The sequence below is a fragment of the Micropterus salmoides genome, unplaced genomic scaffold, assembly GCF_014851395.1.
Source record: "Micropterus salmoides isolate LMB-PRFRI ecotype aquatic unplaced genomic scaffold, ASM1485139v1 Ms_hic_scaffold_9, whole genome shotgun sequence".
Taxonomy (NCBI): Eukaryota; Metazoa; Chordata; class Actinopteri; order Centrarchiformes; family Centrarchidae; genus Micropterus; species Micropterus salmoides.
Window position 1 is genome coordinate 498153 of NW_024044681.1, and position 22190 is coordinate 520342.

Genomic DNA, 22190 nt, shown 5'->3' on the forward strand with positions numbered 1-22190 from the left:
ATTGTTCAAAACATATCCAAAAGAAATGCCGGTGGGCTGGTCGCTCTGTCACAGACACAGTTACAGAAACGTTACGTGTCGTCAGCAGCTGAAGCGGTCAGACAGAACTAAACTGGGATAAAGAAGGTTTGGTTTTGGATTGCTGGGCAGTTAACGTTAGCGGTGTTGCTGCCTTTTGTTTTTCAACTTTTCATAAAGCCAACGTCACTCGTCAACTGACCAATCACAGCCTGGATGGGACGGGACATTAGAAAAAGTTTGACGTGCTACAGCAAATCATTAAATGTTGAACAATATGATTATTGACAAGTTAATACTTAGCTTTAACATATTGGAGACCAATATAGATCATTTTGATTGCACAAGGATTAAATAAATAAAAACATCCCACAGAAATAAAACAGCTGTAACTGGATTTAATATTCAACTAGTGGTAAAATATTGTACTATTATTTGAAATTATAATGAACATAGTATAAATATTGCTTAACTTGGTTCAAGTTGAGGAAAACACATTTCGATATATATATATATATATAAATAAAGTTGAATTGAATTCCATATAATCGAATCGCAATATTGTCCACAAAAATCACAATATAACCTTTTCTCCAAATCGTACAGACCTAGTGGTTATATTTCCCTACCTGGTGGCAGATTTCGTGGACGACGACCATGGTCAGCTCCATCTGATAGGATGACGACGACACCTCAGCGTCCAACAGGATCTTCTGCTCCACGAAGACGCTCAGCCCCCAGTTCTCCATGGCGGCGTAGGGATGTTTGGGCACAGCCAACAAGTCTGGAAAGCACACACACATTATAGCTTTTCAACACATGCTGGATGTGTTCCTCCATTAATAAACTCCCAGTCAGCTTCATTCAACGAGTCGCCACCATTATAATAAAAAGCGATGGTCGCTCTGACAAAATGACTGCCGGCATCAGCGCAGATCCCATTTTGGGTTAAAATTAAACTCATGAGTCATTTTAACAACCTGCCAAAGAATCCTTTTATCCCCACAACATGGATCTACAGAGTCTTCAGATATAACTCTACATATATCTGTATGAGAGCGAGAAGCAGCCAGACAGAGAGATGAGGAAAGATACGAAGAAAGAAAACAAGCAATAGAGTAGAATGAGGACGGAGGCGAAGGGGGAAGGATTCCTTTGAGCTGAGAAACTTTGAATAAGCGGGAAGGAGGAGAGCGAAGCCCAAGAAGGAGTTTACCTTCAGTAGAGAAGATTTATTAGAGTGGTGAGGAAGTAATTAAATGTCAAACCTCAGCAAAAGTAGAATTACCTCGCTGGGCAAATAGTCAAGTCAAAGTGAAAGTCATCCACTGAGAGTTTAAGTAAAAGTCATAAAACAAGTGGTATTGAGTGTACTCACATATTGAAAGCTCAGCTGAATATAAAGACACAACAAAGTTATGTGACTATTTTTTCAGAGGTATAATTTCCTTGTCCTTACAGGAAATTTAAGTTAACCCTGTGCACCTGTTGCTGTTGTTGGCCAGATATTATTTTTAGGCTCTAAGGATGGCTGAAGTCGTGCTACCACTTCCAGACTTCCACCAGACTGTAATATCTCAACAAATATTTGATAGATCAACATGAAATTTGGTGATCTGGATATCTTTATCTAGGGCCATCATCAGGTCAACATTTTACTTTGTCCAGCATTTTGGTTTATGACCAAATACCTGCAGAACTAATGGCGTTCCCATCAGCCTCAGCTGTACTTTCTGTTTAATGCTAATTTGCACATGTTAGCATGCTAAAACATTTAATAATGATTGTGAACATTGTCATTGCGAGCCGGCATGCTGTAAGAGAGTAATTGTCTGTATTTGTATTGTGCCTTTCTAGTCTTCTGAGCACTCAAAGCGCTTTTACACATACGTCACGTTCACCCCAGCGCTCAAACGGAGCGGGGAATCGAACCGCCAAGCTTCTCCTCAGCCACAGCAGCCCCAAGAGCTGCTGGCACAAGTGCTTAGTATAAGTCAGGATACTTAAACACTTTTGGTATATAAGCTGTAGTTTAAATGCAAGTTTTTAGCATGTATGTCCACAGGTTTTCAACACACACAGAAAATATAGATGAACACTCAGTGTCAGAGATGTTGTACCATGTTGATTTAACATGTTTAAGCCTTTATCATGTCCCCATCATGCTTTGGCTGTTGCAATAATTGTTGTAATGTTTTACTGGAGTGACTGAGTTAGCTGTGGGCTTCACCTGAGCCCCATTTTTGTTTTTAGCCTTGTTGGATACATTTATTTTATAATGTCGTGTTGTTCTGGCTTCTTGTAGCTCCTGTTTCAACTATTTCTCCAGAAAATGCATTAATACGCTGTTTATTTACAAACAACAAAAAAGTTTTTTACTTGATGTCGGATCATGTTTTTTTATCCACATAAACATTTCTGCAAAGTCGCAAAACGTCCATACGTGTCTGCAAAACATTCCCTGACAACATATTAAATTTGTTTTCCAAACCACCCAAAACCTTCTCAGGCCTAGAAGCCTAAAACTATGCAGGACTTAAACCAGGTCTCTGGTGTGAAAGTCCTTTGTGTTTATCCTCACAGCATGCTGAGAAAAGCAATTTGCAGTCTTTCCAGCAGTGAATGACGTATGTTTGATCTGATTTAACTTATTTATTAGACAGAGAAGAAGAGCAGTTGCTGATTGTTCTGACCGCAATTATGAATATTTTATACAAACAGTGAAACAAATTACTCTGTTTGAAAAGTGACATTTGTAGTGACAAACCAACTCTGCCGCTCTGCAAATGTTTTTGGCCTCTTTTGGCCTCTTTTGATTTTTCAACACGTTCATTGTTTTGGTCTCTAAAAATCTGCAGACAGACACAGTGAAGAGACTAGCGGGTGAAGAAAGTAGAATATTTAGCAGCTAAAGAGCCACATACAGGTTTGGAAGGATTACTTTAAAAATGTAATCCAAGTACCATAAAATAAAAGTAATGTAACCTGATTACTTTTAGTTACTTTTGGATTATTTCAATACCAAATACGCAAATAAAGACGAGAGTATCAAAGATGCCTTGTCTGCTTAGTGGATTTTTATAGAAACATACAATTATAGGCAGTGGGTGATTAAAACTGCTCAGAAGATCATTGGTACCCATGTTCTGAGCATCAGTGATATTGGTGAGGTGGCTACGCAGAGCCCAAAGGATACTAAAGGACAGTACCCACCCCAGCCACAGCCTGTTCACCCTGCGGCCTTCTGGGAAGAGATACAGGAGTTTCTGCTGCCACACCACCAGACTACAGAGCAGCTTTCCCCCCCAGGCTATCAGACTCTTAAACTCTAATTGATCCTCAGCACTGCTGTAGCAGAGTTACAAACTCAATTTCACTTTATAACCTCTTTTATGTTGACAAAATAAATCTACCTACCTATAAAATTTCCCATTCTCATGAAATCAAAATCGATGTTTAAATGTTTTTATGTCATATGCCTTACTGGGCCTATATGTCATACGGCAGGATCTGGCCCATCAATGACAAAAAAAGTTGTTTTGTAAGTATTCTTGAAGATATTTTAGTGTCATTTCCTGGAAAACGATTTTAAAATGTTGATGAATCATCCTGCATTGGGGGCCTGTATTATTTAGTGTCCAGTAAAAAGCTTTCTTAATTTTAGTGACTCTGCTGAAAAATTGTGTTTTTGGGACCGGGCGCCACTGATTACTGTACAAAAGCACAACTTTATTTACAGATTTTGGGGAAACTGGATTCAATTTCATGGAAAATATGTTCTATTTTTCTCTCCAATGTCCCCCGGCTCCTCTGTGATTTACGAGTTCCCTGATAGACTGATTGCTTTACTTGTTGCAGTAGCAAGTCAGCTAACTGTTGCTAACTAGCTGCCACTATCAAATTAGCTCAATTAGCCAGCAGCTACTGGTCAAATTAGCTCACTCTGCCCGTATTGTGAATTAGGAGCACCAGAGTGTGTGTTTAGGTTTACACCTTTACTCAAGCACTGGAGGTTTTCAGGTTCAGGTTTTCAAGATAGATATTATATATATATATAATCATAAATTATGGTATATTTTAGAGGAAAACAACAAGTTGTTACAATGGAAACCTGTCAATCAGGCTAGAGTGACTCGGCACTGTGAAAGTTTAACCAGCGCATTTGAAAAAGCTTATTAGGGGTCAGCTGTTCACTTTCTTTGGTGAGTACATTTAGTTTTAAGACTGTTGTTCGCTAGACAAAGTTATGAGCCCTGTTAAAATGACAGTTAACGTGAATTACAGAGGCACCTAGCTATGCAAGCTAGCTAGCTCCACACAGAGCCATTAGCTCCACCGTCTCGTCCAAATACGGTCACGTCCGGTACCGCTGGTTGCAAAAACTCAATCACGTCACGATGACTACGTCCACTTCTTATATACTGTCTATGGTTTTTACAGGAAACGCATAAACAGCAAATAGCAGTGGGCTTTCTGTTTCATGGAAACTTTCTGCTTAAAGAAATGTGTAATCCCAGTTTTTCCAAAATGTACCTGTAATCTGATTATGTCTTTTTTTTTTCTGTACTGTAATGGAATACAGTTAATTTATATTTGTATCCTGATTACGTAACGCTGTTACATGTAATCCGTTATTCCCCAACCCTGGCCACATGTATATCTCAGGAGTTGGTGGAGACCAAACCAGAGCTAAAAACTGAAGGAAAAAATGTAAAATTGGTCCACAGTCAGTAGAAAGGTTGAGTTGTTTAAGTGAAAAGTGAAAATAAAAACAAGGGGAGCAGGAAATTGCTTTCTTTTCACAGAAGCAACCTGATTAAAAAGTAGGAGGAGAAGAAAGAATTGAGGTGAAAAGGAGGTTTCTTACTATAATAGAAACCTGATTGTTTTTCAGGAGGAAGAATGTGTGTTTCTCTCCAGTAAATGGGCGAGAAGAGTTCAGGTCCTCATTTAAATTTTAAATCAGCATCTTTGGCATTTCAGCTGCTGCAATCTTCATCACTGTTAAAGGATCACGTGTTCAGACAACAGTACAATGGGATCTAAACTTGAACCAAGCAGTCACACTCCTCGTCTGGCTGGGTGATTTTCTTTTCTTTTGCTCAGCTTGATTCAGGTTTTTACTCTCTCAACTGATTTTTATAGAGGCACAGAACAGAAACTGGAAAAAGAAGAGGAGAGGAGAAGGGAAAGAGAAAATGTAGAGGTAAAAAATATATATATTTTCCTACAAATTAGAGCTGACAGAAGGGAAGAAATGTACAGTAACCGGTACATTTATGATGGTGTCATGTTATATCCTAAAAACTGGCCAGGTTGTCATGAAGTTTACACATCAATCTTATTGGCCATGTGACTTTTCTTTTTTCCCCATTCACACACATGCATACACTGATGACGGAGGCTGCCATGAAAGATGCCAGCACGCCACTCATCAGAATGGATTAACATTTTGCTCAAGGACCCGGGGATTGAACCGCCGTCCTTCTGATGAGTGGGCAACAAAGTCTACTGCGTGAACCATAGCCCCTTGAGCCTAAACCTCCAGGCAACACTTTAAGTCTCAGTTTGTGCATTTTGTTTTAGTTTCTCCATGGACCGCTGTCAGTCTGAAACTGTCAATCATCTGAGCAAAGAATGACATCACTGCAGCTTGACAGCTGTCAATCATCACATGATCTGTGGATTATTGTTGCTGCTCTTGTTGGCAGGTAGTATATAGGTAAAACACACACACAGAAACACACACTGACAGCGTAACGGTAAATGTAAAGCAGACAAAACACACAAAAGGTAGAAACACTCCTCCGGCGGGAACCACAGACACACACACACAGCAGCCTATAAGCTGTCTGAGCGACTTTTCCTCTCATTTTGTATTCCATTTATCCTCACTCTGTAATCACAGCCTAGCAAACAGCTTACTGTGTGAATGTGTGTGTGTGTGTGTGCGCATGCATGGGGTGGTAAGTTAAAGATTGCCCGAGGGAAAACATTTAAAACTTAGTTAAAGAAAAAAAGCCATCAAGCCCCACTTCCTGTTTGATGAACACTGTGTTACAAACCGCAAGTCAAAGTGCTGCTGATACTTTCAAAATCAGTAGAAACAATAATCAACATTTAACTGATTAATCCTCTACTTAATTTATCAAGTCATCATGATCCTGTCTGTGTGTCTTCTTGGGGAGTCTGGGTTTTAGTTCTATGTCTTTGTTCTTAGTCCTGGTCCATAGTTCATGTTTTAGTATTCGCTCCTAGTTCTTGTTTACATTATTTTGGTTTAGTCTGCTCTGTACTCTGTGTAGGTTCTGATACTTTGTAACATGTGTTTTTATTCATTTTGCCCCACGTCTGCCTGTCAGGTGTTCTCTCTGTTCTCCCCCTGCTCTCTCTCTGACAGCCCGTGCCTCGTTAACCTCGATCCCTGTCACCTGTGTTGCTCCCGCCCTGCTCGTTAGTCCCTGTGTATATACACCTGGTGTTTCTGTTTAGTCTTTGTTGGGTCATTACGGTGTGTTGTAGTGTTGTCTGCTCAGTCTTGTCTTGCACGTTCCCCCCTCAGTTGTTTGGATTGTACACCTGTTTCTGGACTTTTCTGTTGGATTACCTTGTTTGTTTGGATTCCCTGGGCTCAGCCACTACGTGTGCTCGCCTTTAGTTGCATTAAATAATCACTGAACTGTACCAGTCCGCCTCCGTGTCTTGCATTTGGGTCCACCAACCTGCTCTACCTCACACACAAACCTGTGACACTACAGCCGTGCTGGCAGCATGTAGGCTACTCCGGCACAGTTTTTCTTTGAGCGAAATGCTAATGTCAGTGTGTTAATCTTCACAATAACAATGCTAACATGGTGAAGTTTATCAGGTATGTTAACCATATTCACCATCCAACGAAGGTTAAAAATCAAGGGCAACTGGACTTGGTTGAAGATACTGGAAGACGTTTCGTCCCTCATCCAAAGGACTTCTTCATTTCTGACTGACTGGCAGGGAAACTCAGCTAGCCTGCCAGTTTTAACCTTTGTTGGATAACTATGACCTGGATGACTGAGAATCTTCATAGACAAATTCACCATCTTTGTTTAGTTAATGTTTGCGAATTAGCAGGAAACACAAAGTACAGCTGAGGTTGATTGGAATGTCATTAGTTCTGCAGGTCATAAACCAAAGTAATTGGTACATTTTTGACCTGATGATGGCAGATTGCCCAAGTTTTTACAATTCATCATGAGAGGAACATGAATGTCTGAAGTACATTTCAATACCTAAGAAATTTCACTTAAACCACCATTGTGATCGTGATGGCGGCGCTAAAGGAAGGACTGCCAAAGTCACTTAATCAAACCTCAATCCCGCCAATATTTTTTTGTTTCAGTCTGAACCAAGGAGGTGGACCATCTGACGTCCCTTAAGCCACGTTGCTTAAGGGATGGCAAAGATGTCAAACATTCTCTGGTTCTAGCTTCTCAAACGTGAGGATTTTCTGCTTCATATCGTATATTAAATATTTTCTTTGAACAGATCCGAAGACCAAAACAGCTTCACAGCAGAGAGCAGAGCTCAGTCAACTGTTTGATTTTTGTGTTTAAAAGCAGAACTCTGCAGCAGCTGTCAGTCAGCTCTGACAGGATGTTAATCAGGTAGGAATGCATGTCATATTGCGACTCCTTGGGCCGTCGGATGGCCTCTTTAACCCAGCATGCATCTCTCTGGCAGAGCGAAGGCAGTCATGAAGACCCGCTGTGTTAAATGTTTTAAGGTATCAAACTCTGTGCTGCCTGAAGGCTGGAAATATTTTCACACAGACAAGACATTAAAATAATTCAATGTGAAATGTATTGTAGATTATATTTCTGTTATGAAAGTTAAAGCAGATTCCTTCTAATAAACAGAAGTACTGAATTAAAAATGAAATGCACTTCTCTGTAGCCTTAATATCTAACTGTCACTTATTTGGATCTCATGAGTTTGGATCAATAGTGAGTTTGTGTGAGGAGCTTTTTACAAAAGCAAAATAATGATACGAAATACTGTATAACTTGGGTCTTGTTTTTACAGTTTGGGTCACGTCAGAAACAATATTGCACTCACAGGAGCAATCTGCATCGGTTTAATAGTGAGAGGTTAACACAGGAATAATTAACCAAATTTATTTTTTTTTCACTTTACAACCCGTGCTCACTCCCAGACTCGTTACACATGGTCAAGACTAGGGTTGGGCGATGTCTACATTGAGATATCGGGATGGCCAATGACATCGGGGGCACGCGCGTGCGGGGGGGATAGCGGTCGTCTCATGTGTTCACTCGCACAGAGTGGAGAGACTCGGTCGCATTGGATATTTTACAAGCAGGACCAGGCAAAGCAGCAGTGAACACAGTTTAGTTTTTTTTTGTCCTTTTTTTGACCTGTGGCATCAGTTTGACGGTAAACGTAGGTATGATATTTAACACAAAAGACTTAGTAAGGGGGAAGTTGGGACTTTGAACCCGGAGAGTGCTGTTTGTGTCCGGTGTAAACCAAAAAGTCAACAATATTTTTGTTTAAGTAACTTAAATAGCATAAGTTACACAAGTGATATAAGTTTGTGTTAACTGGCGTACATAGTTATTTTAACCCAAACCATGATCTTTTTCTAAGCTTAACCAAGTTTTGTTGCCTAAAACTAACCAAATTGCAACGTTTCACAACTTTAATAACATGCCGTTTCAAAATGGCTATTTCCAAACACTAGTTTTATTTTTAAAGTAACTGGACATTGCATTTTTATTAAGCGTTGCTAACTTGACCACGGAGCGCTAAGCGTCTAAAACTGTTGCAAAAGGTACCAAAGGGCCTTGACCAAGCACCAATATGTGATGAGTCGGGAGTGGGAATGTGTAGCACTTTAACATTTTATATATTTCCGTAGGACCATTTCTCTGTCACTCAATATTTATTTTTATTTGAAACGGCAAACAATGGTAACCAAAAACTAGAGAGCTAATGCTGAAAACATGCCGACAATAGGATCAAATACAGAGTTTGATTTCATGAAAACATTAAGGATTAGAATTTTTCCAGATAGCTTGACACAGTTTGAAGGAACAGGCCTAACAGCAGATTTTGTTAACACATAACTGATAATGTAAAATTAGGTTTATTGGCTGATTGTTCCAGTTTACCACTGTCAAACAAAAGGACTGAAAGAAAGAGAGAGACAGTCTGTAGTTGCCTGGAGACATAAAAACAGCTGCTGCAGACAGAAAAACTCTCTCACTCAGACACACTAGGTTTCCCAGTTTTGTCCCAGTTTTCCAGCTGCTGATCATGAAATGTGACAAAGTCCCAAACACACAGACATCTGTGTGCAGATCTTCCTCCTTTGTTCTAATTAATAGTCTGTGCGTGCTTTAATAGGAAGAGCGAGAGAGTAATTCATCTACGTTGCTCTCTCCCAACTCATCGATTTTAATCTTATATAAAAAGCTTTAAGCAAACTAATTGCTGATCATTCCTGCTGAGGTTTACAGTCAGAGGTGTGAAGTTTAAATTTGGCAAATGTGTTATTTTTGACTTCAGCATTAAACATACCAGGATTTAAAAACATGGCCACCTGCAGTTTGTCAGCTTCAACTAGCAAAGGTCAATTTAAATACAAGCCAAGCTTGAAAATTAAACTCAAACATTATGAACTGAAGTTTGCGTAACCAAACTTTATTTTTTATTGCCAGAGTGGATCCTGCTTTAGACTTGAATTGTTTTATGTAAATGCTTTTTGTTATTATTATTTTTTTTATGCAACACAGAAACTGATCTGGCTCTGAGTTTTAAAATAATATAAAGGTTCATAACCGTGCGTACGTACAAAACATAATTTGCAGCACATAAGAACAACCACGATTTAGAGTAATAAACACAAACATATCTGTTTCTGCAAAACATCACCTCAAATATGTTGGACAGTTTAATCTGGAATCATTAATTAATACTTGCATGCATTGAAAATTATTCTCAAATAAGGTGAACAGGAGGACAAATTACATTGAAATTGATGTCCATTTTAATGAGTCAGTCGAGCAAATACGAGCCAAAACTCGTGTGGATCGGGTGGATGTGATGCTCTGCTTATAAAAACGCATTATGGAAAAATAACACTATTTTAATGTCATTTATAACAAGTCATTTTTCTTTAACTCATCGGCAGCGTTGTTAAGTGAGTGGACTGTTTATAGCCTAAATAAATGTTTAAACAAGTGAAATGTATTTGGTTTTCTCTCTTTTCAAACGGCGGAATCCAAATTAGTACTTGTGTCATCCAGTCTGTGTGTCCCCCTCCGGCCAGCGACATCACCACTCAGGAGGGAGGCCTGGTCCTGCAGATCAGTTATGAAGGGGCGGAGCTCCAGTGCCCCCTTTCCTCCGGTGCACAAGCGTTGCGTGAAAGTACGTTTTATTTTTACAAACATGCTTCAGCTTCACCAAAAGGAACACGAGTGTCACACTGAGTTAAATCTCATTTTGTAGCTTCTCTGTCAGAATTTGCCTCCTTTTCTTCCTGCAGTCAGTACTTATTAATATTAATGAGGGGTGTTTCACTGACCATTTACAGGCAACTACGGGCGTTTGAAGGGTCGGACATGAAGCTCCCTCACATACGCCAAATTTCAAGTTTATTGTGATTTATAAAGGGAACTTGCTTACAGATGTGCGTACGCACGGTTTTGTAAATCTGAATATTTTTTTGCTGTACGCCATTATTGGCTTTTGGGCACACATACACTTTTGGTGAGGTTTCTACGTACAGTTTTATAAATGAGACCCCAGTTCTGTGTGCAAAATGTTTAAAATGACAAATTGTTTTAAGCGTAGTGTGAAAAGGCCTCAGCAGCCCTGTTTAGAAACAATTCATAATCATATTTTGAGCGTCAAGCAGCTCACATTTAATCCATCATCCAAACAGCAGCTGTCAGAGTGACAACAGATACGGTCTATGTCATTATCTGAGTCATCAACCATTTAAGTAGTTTATAGTAAGTTTGTGGGTCAAAGGCAAAGTGTCCTCTGTAGCAACAAGCAACCAAACAGTCAACACACATTCATCAACACAGCACTTTTCACCCAAAATCTCTCCTTCTTTAAAAGCTAGAATCAGATATTACTTTCTTTTGAAACTGAGCTGGTTTCTTGACTCTAAAATATAGTCAGACCAAGTCTTAACAGGGCCAAGTAGAATTTGTAGCATAGTCTGGCTTCTGGGTTGTGGTGCGGTCACGCAGGGCCAAAGAAGGGCTGAACGTTTTTCTGCGCTGTTTAGACGGTCTTAACAGGGCCGAGCAGAGTTAAGTTTTCTCCACTGTTTTGACTGCTTTTACCAAGATTGTAGCGTCACCATTCTGGATTCACGTTGAGTGGAAATGTTGCAATTAACCTTCCAAACTGTCCGATTTTATTTTTGTGTTGCTTTCTCTGCGCTGGAGTTATTTTATCAACTTGACGGCTTCATCCAGTTTGTTATTAAATTTGTAACAAACTTTATCGTGTGTCTCTTCATTATACTCCCACACACAAAAAAAATGTTTTTAATGGTCAAACAAAGCCTCTAGTTTTTCATTATATTCCAATCAAATCTGATGCTTATTTATAAATATTGCTCATGGATAGTGGTTACAAATAATGATGCCTGTGCATCACTTTGTACGGCGTGCAGGCCTGGGTCAGCTGGTTAATTTGCCTAATCTTTGCAGGTCTTTAGACCACGGTGGAAACGCACACACCAGTGGGCTGAAGGAACCTTTTAGTTCCTTGAAAAGAGATCCGGGGACTTTCACTTTTGGTGGAAACGTGGCTTTAAAGTCATGGATTTGTTTTTCTGGTGCCAAAACGTTTCTTGTTGTTGGTGAATTATAAAACAAAAAACTTACAAAAACAAAACTTAACTTAATTTCAGGTTAAAATGCATTGTAACGTTACTGAGATTATATTACTGCGTTGCAGAAAAAAAGCAATACATTACTGTAATTGCGTTACTTTTGTAACGCGTTCGAAACATAGTAAACCAGTTTACTAGCATTAGCTTTCACTTAGAAAGCTTTTCAGCTAGCTAAATTAACTCAGTTTATTCATACAGTAAGACATTTATAATTTCTTCTCCAGCAGAGGAGGTTTGAAGGTTCAGTGTGTACGACTTAGGGGCATCTAGAGGTGAGGGTTGTGAATTGCAACCATCTGTCCAGTCTACCACTGCCCCCTAACCTTTCAAAGAGGGTAGGACAGCTACGGTGGCTGACAGAGCACAAAAGGTCTCTCTTCTGAGACAGCAGAGAGTGGCCAATCAAGAAATTAGGTTTCTTTAGGTAGCTAAATTAAGAAATTATATTTACTTAATTATTCAGAATTAAAACCATATGTTTTTGTAACTTGGCCACAGAGAACATGGAAATGTAAGAGTGAAACACTGTCACTGTTTCTGCACCACAGTCCATTATAAACCACACATTAGATAAGGTTTAACAACACATTCATTCTCTCTGTGATTATCATCGACAAAACTGCCCGCCAACAATAATATCTGGCCCCCTGCCAGATTATGGTGCTTTGATAGCGGCAAAAAATATAAATAAATAAATGCTTTGATAGCGGTGCTGAAATAGATCTCAATCATGGCAGCAACAGTTACTCACATAATCACTTCCTCTTTAGTGATTTTGCCTACAAAATAAAAGCGCGAGAAACTTGTTTACTGCAATGCAATATTGGAGCTTTTACTTTGAAAAATTCTGAAAGACATTAAAAGGGTCAGTAGCCTGCCTGACACACCTCTGAAAAAGCCGTCAGAAAACGCGATTCCCCTAAATGTCCTCAGCCTGGAGACACAGGGGAAATGCAAAAGCGTCAGTATAGGTTGATGGATGTGGATCAAACACCAAAACAAAAACAGCGCAGCACATGCTGTGATCTGAGAAACATTCGCTGCAGAATCCATTTGTTTTAGAGAACCCTTGGGTTGTGAGTCCTGTACCTTAGCAACTGAGCTAACTGAACAACATGTTCAACACATAATATTAGGTTTTTTCAAAGGTCAGCTATTGGTCCACGGCACAAATGTTCACCGGAGTTCAACTCAACCCAAAAACATTTGTATAGGTTTCCTTTGCCCCCGCAAATTAAATTGATTATGCCGCGAAATAGAAAATTTTTAAATAGGATTTCCTGCTGAACATTAAATGCGGCACCGACCGCTCATCAGCTCTGTCCTTCTAATTGGTTAAAACTAATTTAAAAGAGTACATATGGCATGGCTGACTAATCACAGCCAAGAGGAGGCGAAGCGTGACAGACAGAGTATAATTGGCAGCCCAAGAAATACATTATGAAATACTATAAGTTGCCGTGGAAACAGAAATCCAAAGCTGTGTCACACACTTCATCCACAGCCAACATCCAATCACGTGCCTGCCTCTGCTCCAAGGCTGAATGTGATTGGCTGACAACTCATTATCCACTTGACTGAGGCTCAGACAGCAGAACTGATTGGCTGGCTGGAGGGAAATGGAAATGCAATTGGTTTAACTTAAGGGGGAAATGCAAATGAGGCTGTTTGGTTTAAGGTGGGATATGCAAATTAGACATTATACTCAACAGACAGATTTAAATTAAATCGAAATGAATCGTTTCATTTTACTGCAGAATGAACCTTCAGGAGGTTTTTGTGTCCCAAAACACACACACATAGAATTATAAATAAATTAGATTCACTTCACACTGTCTGTCGTCACTCTCATGTGGTTACTCTGGTGTTTTACTTTGATTCTGAACCTCTTTTATTTCTCTTTCTTTTGGTCAGAGATGAAAATAACTACATGGCTCTGTAGTGAAACTGAGTCCAGTAAAAACTGCACCACAAAGTTCCTCCCCTAATCCAAATGGGAACTGAGGGGATTGAAGATATAAAGGTGAGTTTACTGGCCATGTGTGGAAACTACTCAGCCTGTTAAAACAGTTATAAAATGTATTTTGTTCCCCGTCTCCCTGTAGGAGAGAGAATAACCCTGATGATGTCATAGTGATGTCGTTAGGGTTATCTTGGGATGGGCCTGAACTAAAAAACAGAAGAGAGCAGAAAGCCGTTACAAAATTGTTGTAAAAAAAAAAACTGATGGAGTTTTTTAGACAGGGAGGGTCTAAAAGAACAATGTCATCATGGTGCATTATGGGAAGTGAAGGATCCAGTGTTGTTGGAGCTTGACCCATGCTAAACGTTCAGGATATTTGAGCCTCTGTCTCACTGATTTTGAATCGCCAAAATGTAAGAGTATGATACTCGCTGAAATACCTCTTTAATAAGTTGGTTTCACACTCAAGTATTTGCCTATGATATCAAATACATAAAAACATCTTTAGGGATTATTTATAAAGACAACAACACTCCTCAGAACGTTCTTTCTTTCTTTCTTTCTTTCACAGCAACTAAACAAACCCAACAGCTGTCATCAAATTCAGATTAACTTTTTTTGGGATTGTTTCATGACATTACCTTTTTTTTTGTAACTGAGCCCCGCCCACTTCAGACCAGTGAGAAGACCACAGAGGAAAAAAAACAAAATTGCAGAAATCTCTCAATTAAAAAAAAACCAACAAATGTAACTTCGGCAGAGGATTTTATGTTGATGTTGGACCACATTGTTCATGATAAGAAGAAAGAAAATCAGTTCTCATGCTGAAGACAAACAGGTGGCAGCCAAACATCAGAAGACCCATTATGAATACAACAACTGTCTTTCTCAGTAGAATCATTAAACAGCAAAGACATACTGTCATTCAGCTACAGGCACAACAATAAATCAATAAATATATAGACAGCTAAATGTTTACATCAATCTAATAACACTTCTTCTCAGATCCTCATAACTATATGCAGCATTTTCTGTCCGTTCACTTGCCGTTTGTGGCAACCTGACCGTTTACATCCCTTTTGAGTGCTGCCTGTTGTAGACCTGTGTTAAATTAAGTAATTGCCTTAATTGTCTTGTGCATAAGTGACTTGCTGTTAAAGCCATTCATGCTCTGAGAAAAACCTTCCTCAGAGCATGAGCACCACTTTTCTGTTTTGAAATCTCTGGCACCTTTGACAAATAAGAGTCCTTATTACATGCACCTGCTGGATACCTGATTCCAACAAGAGAGAGTCTGATTTGAGTCACTGTGCGTGCTTGCCAAGCGGGGCATCAAATTAGTGATGAATGGTATAGTAGCTATGGTAGATTATATTGTATTGTGAACCCAAAATGTAGTCATCCTTCACAAATAGCTGGGAACAGGTTGATGCACCTGCTCAGCGAATCATTACACTGGTGATGGGACCTGCAGGCCAGGTGTGACCTTACCTTTTGCATTATTTTCTATTTCCACTATGCTGTACCTCACAAAAATGTGACAACACTGAAGAAATGACACGTTGCTACAATGTAAAGAAGTGAGTATGCAGCTTGTATAACAGTGTAAATTTGCTGTCCCCTCAAAATAACATCACATAGCCATTAATGTCTAAACCGCTGGCAACAAAAGTGAGGACACCCCTAAGTGAAAATGTCTAAATTGGGCCCCAAAGTGTCAGTATTTTGTGTGGCCACTATTATTTTCCACCACTGCCTTAACCGTTACCCTCAGGAGGGTTTACAACAGAGTTCGTTATTCCAAACCAGCAGCACCCGTCAGTGTTTGACAAGTCAGAGACACATGAGTAACACACTAATTGCAATAATTGGCTGCATTAGGCACCATTACACCGCAATGCTATCCAGATTAGTGCTGCAGTGTCACATTTTTCCATTGCTTCTGTTCTGTTCTACTGCGGATTTTAGTGAATCAAGGCTGAATCAGGATGAACATTATGCTGTCACTGCTGTTGGATACATCAGTATCCGAGTAACACTCACAGGGTCCACGTGCTGGCTGTCTTGACGTGTGTGTGTGTGTGTGTGTGTGTCTGTGTGCGTGTGTTTGTGTGTGTTTGCATATGTCAGCAGTTAACAGGCAGGCTGACTAATTTAGTCGCTAATGAATTTGCGTGGACAGAGATTGGATCTCTGTTGGCTTAAGACCAAATCCTAGAATTTTTTCTGTATTGTCTTTTCACAGCCCGTGTTAAAAACAACAAAGGACGAGGTGTCTTCGAGAGAAGAAAGTAACCTACCCTGTCTCCTAACAATACTGCTCATACTGCCAAATGTGTTTTTTCGGGACAAATGCTGGCTGGATGACGCTCACTGGCAACACTCCAGGAAGTGTGACTCACGTCCATATTGGGGAAAACTCTCACCTCCCAATTTGCATCAAATGCCAGAGTTCTGTACCACTGCAAAAATATTGTGCCCTTTATATAACGAGGTGGAAAGCATGGCTGTCCAACTTTCAGGCAAGAGACAGAAGTCAGTGTCCTGTCACAGACCTGCAATTAACGCTGGCCTTTTTATTAACCGTAACCAATGATCTCAATACCCACAATCTTGGTCAAACCATAACCATGCTATTAGTTGCCATATGCACATACTGTGCAAAGTGAGCACCTTAAAAACCCTTAACCCGTTTTCGTTTTGCAGAAATAAAAATCATCAAAATATCAACATTCCTGTTTGTTGGTGAGATTGAGTTGGTTAAGGCTCGGAAAAGATAGCGGCTCTCATTAAATACTGAAAATGTCAATGCTTTGTGACTCAAGTCAGAGTGGACTGCTTCCATTTTTTCCAAAACCACTATCTTTCCCAAACATCAAGTACTTCCACTAGTCTAAACAGAACCATGAAAATGTCAAGTGCAACACACATCAGCCGTGACGAGTAGCCTTGCATCATAGCAGACAGAAGCAGACTCAGTGGGCTGGATATGCCAATCGAAAACTGCAGCTTTTCTGATTTGGTGAGCATCAATGCCGCCAAATAGGACAGTGGTGCCAATATGTCGGGTTAACTTGAGTTGTCAAGACCAAGGTTGTGGTGGGTGGGGAAAAAAGCTACCATATATCTGCTACTCTCACCAGGGCTGTGACGGATGGATGTATGTAACAGTCTCTGTCAAAAAATATCTTGAATCAACACAGTATATTTTTAATGTAAATCAATAACATGAATAAAACTTAACAAAAATCAGGCATTCATTTGTTTTAATTCAATAATTTCTGGTTGACTTAACTGAACTCTGTCTTTGCCTCTGTCTCCTCACTTCCTTCACGCTCTAGAAATATGAAAGGCCTCTGTTTTAGAAATCTGACAACGCATAAAGCAGCACTTAAAATGTGCATATTACAGCAGTTGTGATTAACAATTTATTGTTATTGGATCATAGATTAAGAGCTTTAGACTTTACATACAAGCTTACTTTTATAATAAAGAACTAACAAGCAAGATATACTGCATGGTTAAAACAACACTAATGCAAAACTCTTCAGCTTTGTGACAAAGTACTTCACGGTCTTTTGTCTGACAGATCATTAATTGATGCAGCTCGTTTCGGATGCCTTACATATACTGTATGCCATCCTCTGAACTCTAGTTTCATTAATCTGCCACATGAAAGTGACTCAGTTTTCATGCCAGGTTCAGCGCGAGGATTCGTTTGTTTTAACTTTCATGTCGGACGAGTTGGTCGTGACCTTTAATAGAAAACCATCATCGTGTTAGTGTTAGTGTTTCCCTACAAATGTTATTTGTTAAATGTTATTTTGTGGTGCTGTTTAGTTTTAAAAGAACATAAGACGGAGTTGGCTGAGACCTGATGCAGACTGCTGTTTTCTTCCTGTGGAGGGAATGCCCCTCTGAAATTTTAATGGACTCTCACTGTTTAATGGAATTTGGACTATTTTTATCATGCACTTGCTACTTTTACTTGAGTACAGGATCTGAGTGTTTTTCTACCTCTCATGTTTGTGTTTTTCTTTGTGTGTCTCCCGTCACTCAGTGTTTGACATTTTGGAGCAGCAACCAAGGGTCTGTCTCCGCCACCTACATCACAGATAAAGCTACATTTCCACATAATGCTCATATTTTTAGTATCATTCACACTCCGACTTTTGTCTCTGCGTTTCCTTGCTTCCTCTCTCTCTCTCTTTCTCTCTCTCTTCCCCTCTCTCCCTCTCTGCGGTCGAGCTCCACTTGTCCACCAATTATCTTTAGCTCGTTCAGATAAGAGCTGCTCCATATTCAACAGACACAAGAAGAGAGAACAGAGGAGAGACTTTGAATGCTAAAACGCCTTCACAGCCACCAGACAACCTGCAGCCACAGAGAGAGAGAGAGAGAAAGAGAGAGAGCGCGAGCATCCTATAACACACAAATAACAAACAGCTACAGCAAGTGCTGCTAGAGGCTGAAATGTTCATTACACCCCATAATATGGAAGTGCTGTACAGAATAAATTACATACTGATGGGTTTAGCTATTCTTAGAAGTGGAGCTTAAAATGTAAAGTTTGTCCTGAGGTTGGCGTTACAGGAAAGATCAGGAGGCCATTAAAATCCAAAAGGGTTCAAACTTCGGGGACGGAACGATGTGCTCAATAAATTTAATGAAAATATGAACTATGTGGTCAGTAAGTATGGGGAAGTTTGGGGACACCCTCTGTATGACATGCTTTGGACTAAGATATTCAATAATCACATAAAGTGGATCCATATACTTTTGGTCATATAGTGGATTTAGATTAATTGGTGGCAACTATAAAATATAATTGTGTCCAAATAGGCCTTTAACAGGTTTCACACAAACAAAACATTTTAATTTGGTTATTAAAGAATTAAGATAATATATATTTTTCCCTAAATGCAGTTAGGAAACATGTTTCTGTAATACCAGAAATCCTAAATGTCATTCTAAACTAAATAAGTAATTTCTGTAATGAGGCCCCTGGTCTATATGTCAGCCTGACTTTAAGAGCCTATTACAGGTTAAACTGCAAATCATTACAGCCTCCCTACCTGGTATCTCCAGACCTCCAGTTTGTAACACAGGCTTTGTGTTAAAAATTTGTATCCAGTAAATTACAGACAGATATCAATATCCGGTATCTACAAAAAGCACACTTTGGCTGATTAATTGGTTCAAAATGCATGTTTTGTTAAAGTAAGAGTCCAAATAATCAGACATAGAAACGGGTAAGGAATTCTACCATTTGAATACCTGAAAAAGAAAACTGGATCTTTTGCTTGACTTAAAATTTCTGTTTTGCATAAACACTTTCCTTTATCGGTCAATGCCAAAAAGACATACTTCAAATTAAGTGGTTTGTTGACCTTGCAGACTCTAATATTACTTGAGCGCTGAATGTGACCCTCTCTTTCAGACCACGCAGATCTGCCTGATTTTCTACAGCAGGTTTTGAAGGTGTAAACGATCGCTGCATTGGACTGTTTCAGCTCTATGAGAAGCTATGCAGCAAAGAGGTTCCTCTCTAAAAACGGAAGCCGTCAGCAACGTGGTGCTCCACGTGCGTGATTTAAAAATGAAGGTACTGTAAAAATGTTTGATTAAAAAGGTGTGGACTGAGTGAACAGTGATGCAAACTGAGTTGACGGTGAAGATGTGGAGCTGTCAGTCCTGAAACAAACTAAAAATCTCTGTCTCGCTGCACAAGTGGAAAATCTATATTCAAGTGTGTGTGTGTGTGTGTGTGTGTGTGTGTGTGTGTGTGTAGAGGAGACTCAGAGGACATTGACCATCAGATCACCGGGGGCGGCAGATTGGCTTGGCTCACCGCCAACCCGCCCAATCAGTGCGCAGCGATAAAAGCTGAAAAAACATTTTACAGCCGAGCAGAGACGACCTTTAATCTAAAGTATCATAACACCTGGAAATGTATAATTGCGTGATATAAATGACCTGATTAGTCTCATTAGCTGCCCGGTCAGTTGATATATTCTTTTCTGTGCCTCTGACGCTGTGGATTGGTTTCTGATTGGACGACGAGAGATGTAACTGCTTTTTATTAATTACTTTTGCTCTCTGTCCTTTGTTTGTTCCTATCAGTTAAACCACTTGAACGGTGTGGGTAATGTTAAAAACTCAACCTTCTAGCAACATAACCAAATGAGGATGTGGATAGGTGTCTTTAATTTTACACAGATAATCCCGGGGTCATGGGAGTTTGCTTGACGCATCTACAACTCTTTTATAGATCTGGGACAGTCTGAATAAAGAATATTGTGTTTTTCTAAAGTGCCTTAAAATCCTCAGAAGGACATTGGTCTAGAAGACATTTTGTCCTTATTATTTGAAATAAGAATAGATGGAAAAAAGTGGTGAATCACGGTCTCAGCTCGTCCCATTGTACACAACATATTGTTACAGTCTCCTCAATGCTCCACACAGAGCTGCTTTTATTTTATTGCCTGCTTTAATGTCTCATCTCTACACGGAAGTGGAAGCTCGAATGACAAAAAAAGTCACAAATGTGTTGCATTTTGCTTTTATCGATACACAAACTTTTCCACCTCAGCAAAGCACAAAAACTTTTTGACCATTTCCACTTTTATTATGCATAAAACTGAAAAAATATAAGGTGGATGGAAATGCAGTTATTTATGCTATTATTAGAATTCCTTATTACTATACTACTACTACTACTACTACTATTATACAATTTCTTGTCTTTAATGGTTTATCACTTAGGGATGGGAATAGATACGCGATACCTTCATGGTATCAACTGAAACAGCCCGGTATTGAGTAGAATAGAAACATCTCAAGTACTTCATTGGATACTTATTGTAACCAGATCGTGGGAAAAAAATATTTTTTGTATGGTTTTGCTTGCAGCCAAACACGCAAGCAACACACTTAAAGAAAGAGAACAGCATGCCTTTTTCCCCCTTATGCGCCTGCACCATAAACTTTATAAAAAAGGCCTGCAGGCGCCGAGTCCATGCCTGATTTTAACAGCCGCTCACCTTCAGCGGCGTGCTGCGCTCAGGCATGTTCGTCACTGTGCAGCCTCTCTTTTCCTCTGTTTGTGAGTCTTTAGCGTAGTTTAGTGACTTGTTTAAACAGACTCCATTCTTGTTTTATACTTCTGACGTCGTTTTTGGAGGAGGTTTGTGGTTTACCAATAAAGGAAAAAAACCAACAACTACTATGGATTTAACAGGCATTTTATGCAAGGTATCAAATGAAGTACTCTGTTGGTATTGGATTTACATTTTATTCTTTTAGCTGACACTTTTATCCAAAGCCACTTACAAGTGCTATACATGTCACAGGTCAGAGGTCACACGCCTCTGGAACAACTAGGGGTTAAGTGTCTTGCTCAGGGACACAATGGTGGATGTCTCACAGTGGGAATTGAACCAAGGTCTCCCACACCAAGGGCAAGCAGCTTATCAATGCGCCATCACCACCTCAGTATTAGTATCACTTTACGGGTACTGGTTTTGGTAGTGGTATCGTAAAATTTAAAACAATACCCAACCCTAATGTCACTCTTTAAATGGTGCTTAAATAATAAAATGTCAATGCTTATGGTGGGTTTGAGACAGGCAGTGAAGTTAGGACACCCAAGGCAGCAATTTGAGCCAACTATTATCCTTTACGCTGGCTGTGGGCGTAAAGCAGATGACTCAACTGAGAAGCTGATGTTGCTTGACACCCATTATCGCTGGTGGACAGCTGTCGTACAATTTCAGTAAAAGCAACTTCTTCATTATATTTACCCAGTGGTTTCCATGGTCACGCTCAGCAGAGAGACAGAAAACTCAGGTGACAGCGGCGGCTCTTTGTCTTCACATGTTTACGTAAGAAACAGCGGTGGTGGTGGCGGCGGCAGTAACCACTCGCTGTTTGAATGCTGCTCCACCGCCACATCAGATCTCCACCTGCCAGTGTGACGAGTTGTACAACAATGAGGGTGTTAGAGACGGATGACAACATCTCCGTCTCTCAGCAAAGTGAATCTCAATAACTAGCAGATGGGGTATTTATATAACGTCTTTATTGTGCATTTCTGTTTTCGCTGTTATTTCTCCATCTGCTTCACTCGTTTTCTTTTTTCCTCTCTCTCTTCTTTGCCTTCCATCTTTTCTTCTCTATCCTTCTCTCCCTCTTCTGTCCTCCCCGTCTGTTGATGTCTCTTTACATTTTGTCAAACAAATCACTCCTTCAATCTGCCATCTGTTTTCTCCGTTTCCTCCATCACGCTCTCTGCCT

At 39.8% G+C, this 22190-nt stretch overlaps 1 protein-coding gene across 2 annotated transcripts in view; it reads right to left on the reverse strand.

Moving 5' to 3' along the window:
- Positions 1-22190, reverse strand: part of LOC119895745 (thyrotropin-releasing hormone-degrading ectoenzyme-like) — a 210228-nt gene that overhangs the window by 100932 nt on the left and 87106 nt on the right. For both annotated transcript variants that reach the window (XM_038709043.1, XM_038709042.1), the window contains exon 5: positions 648-802. In XM_038709043.1, the coding sequence (XP_038564971.1) occupies positions 648-802 (155 nt within the window). The remainder of the gene's footprint in view (positions 1-647; positions 803-22190) is intronic.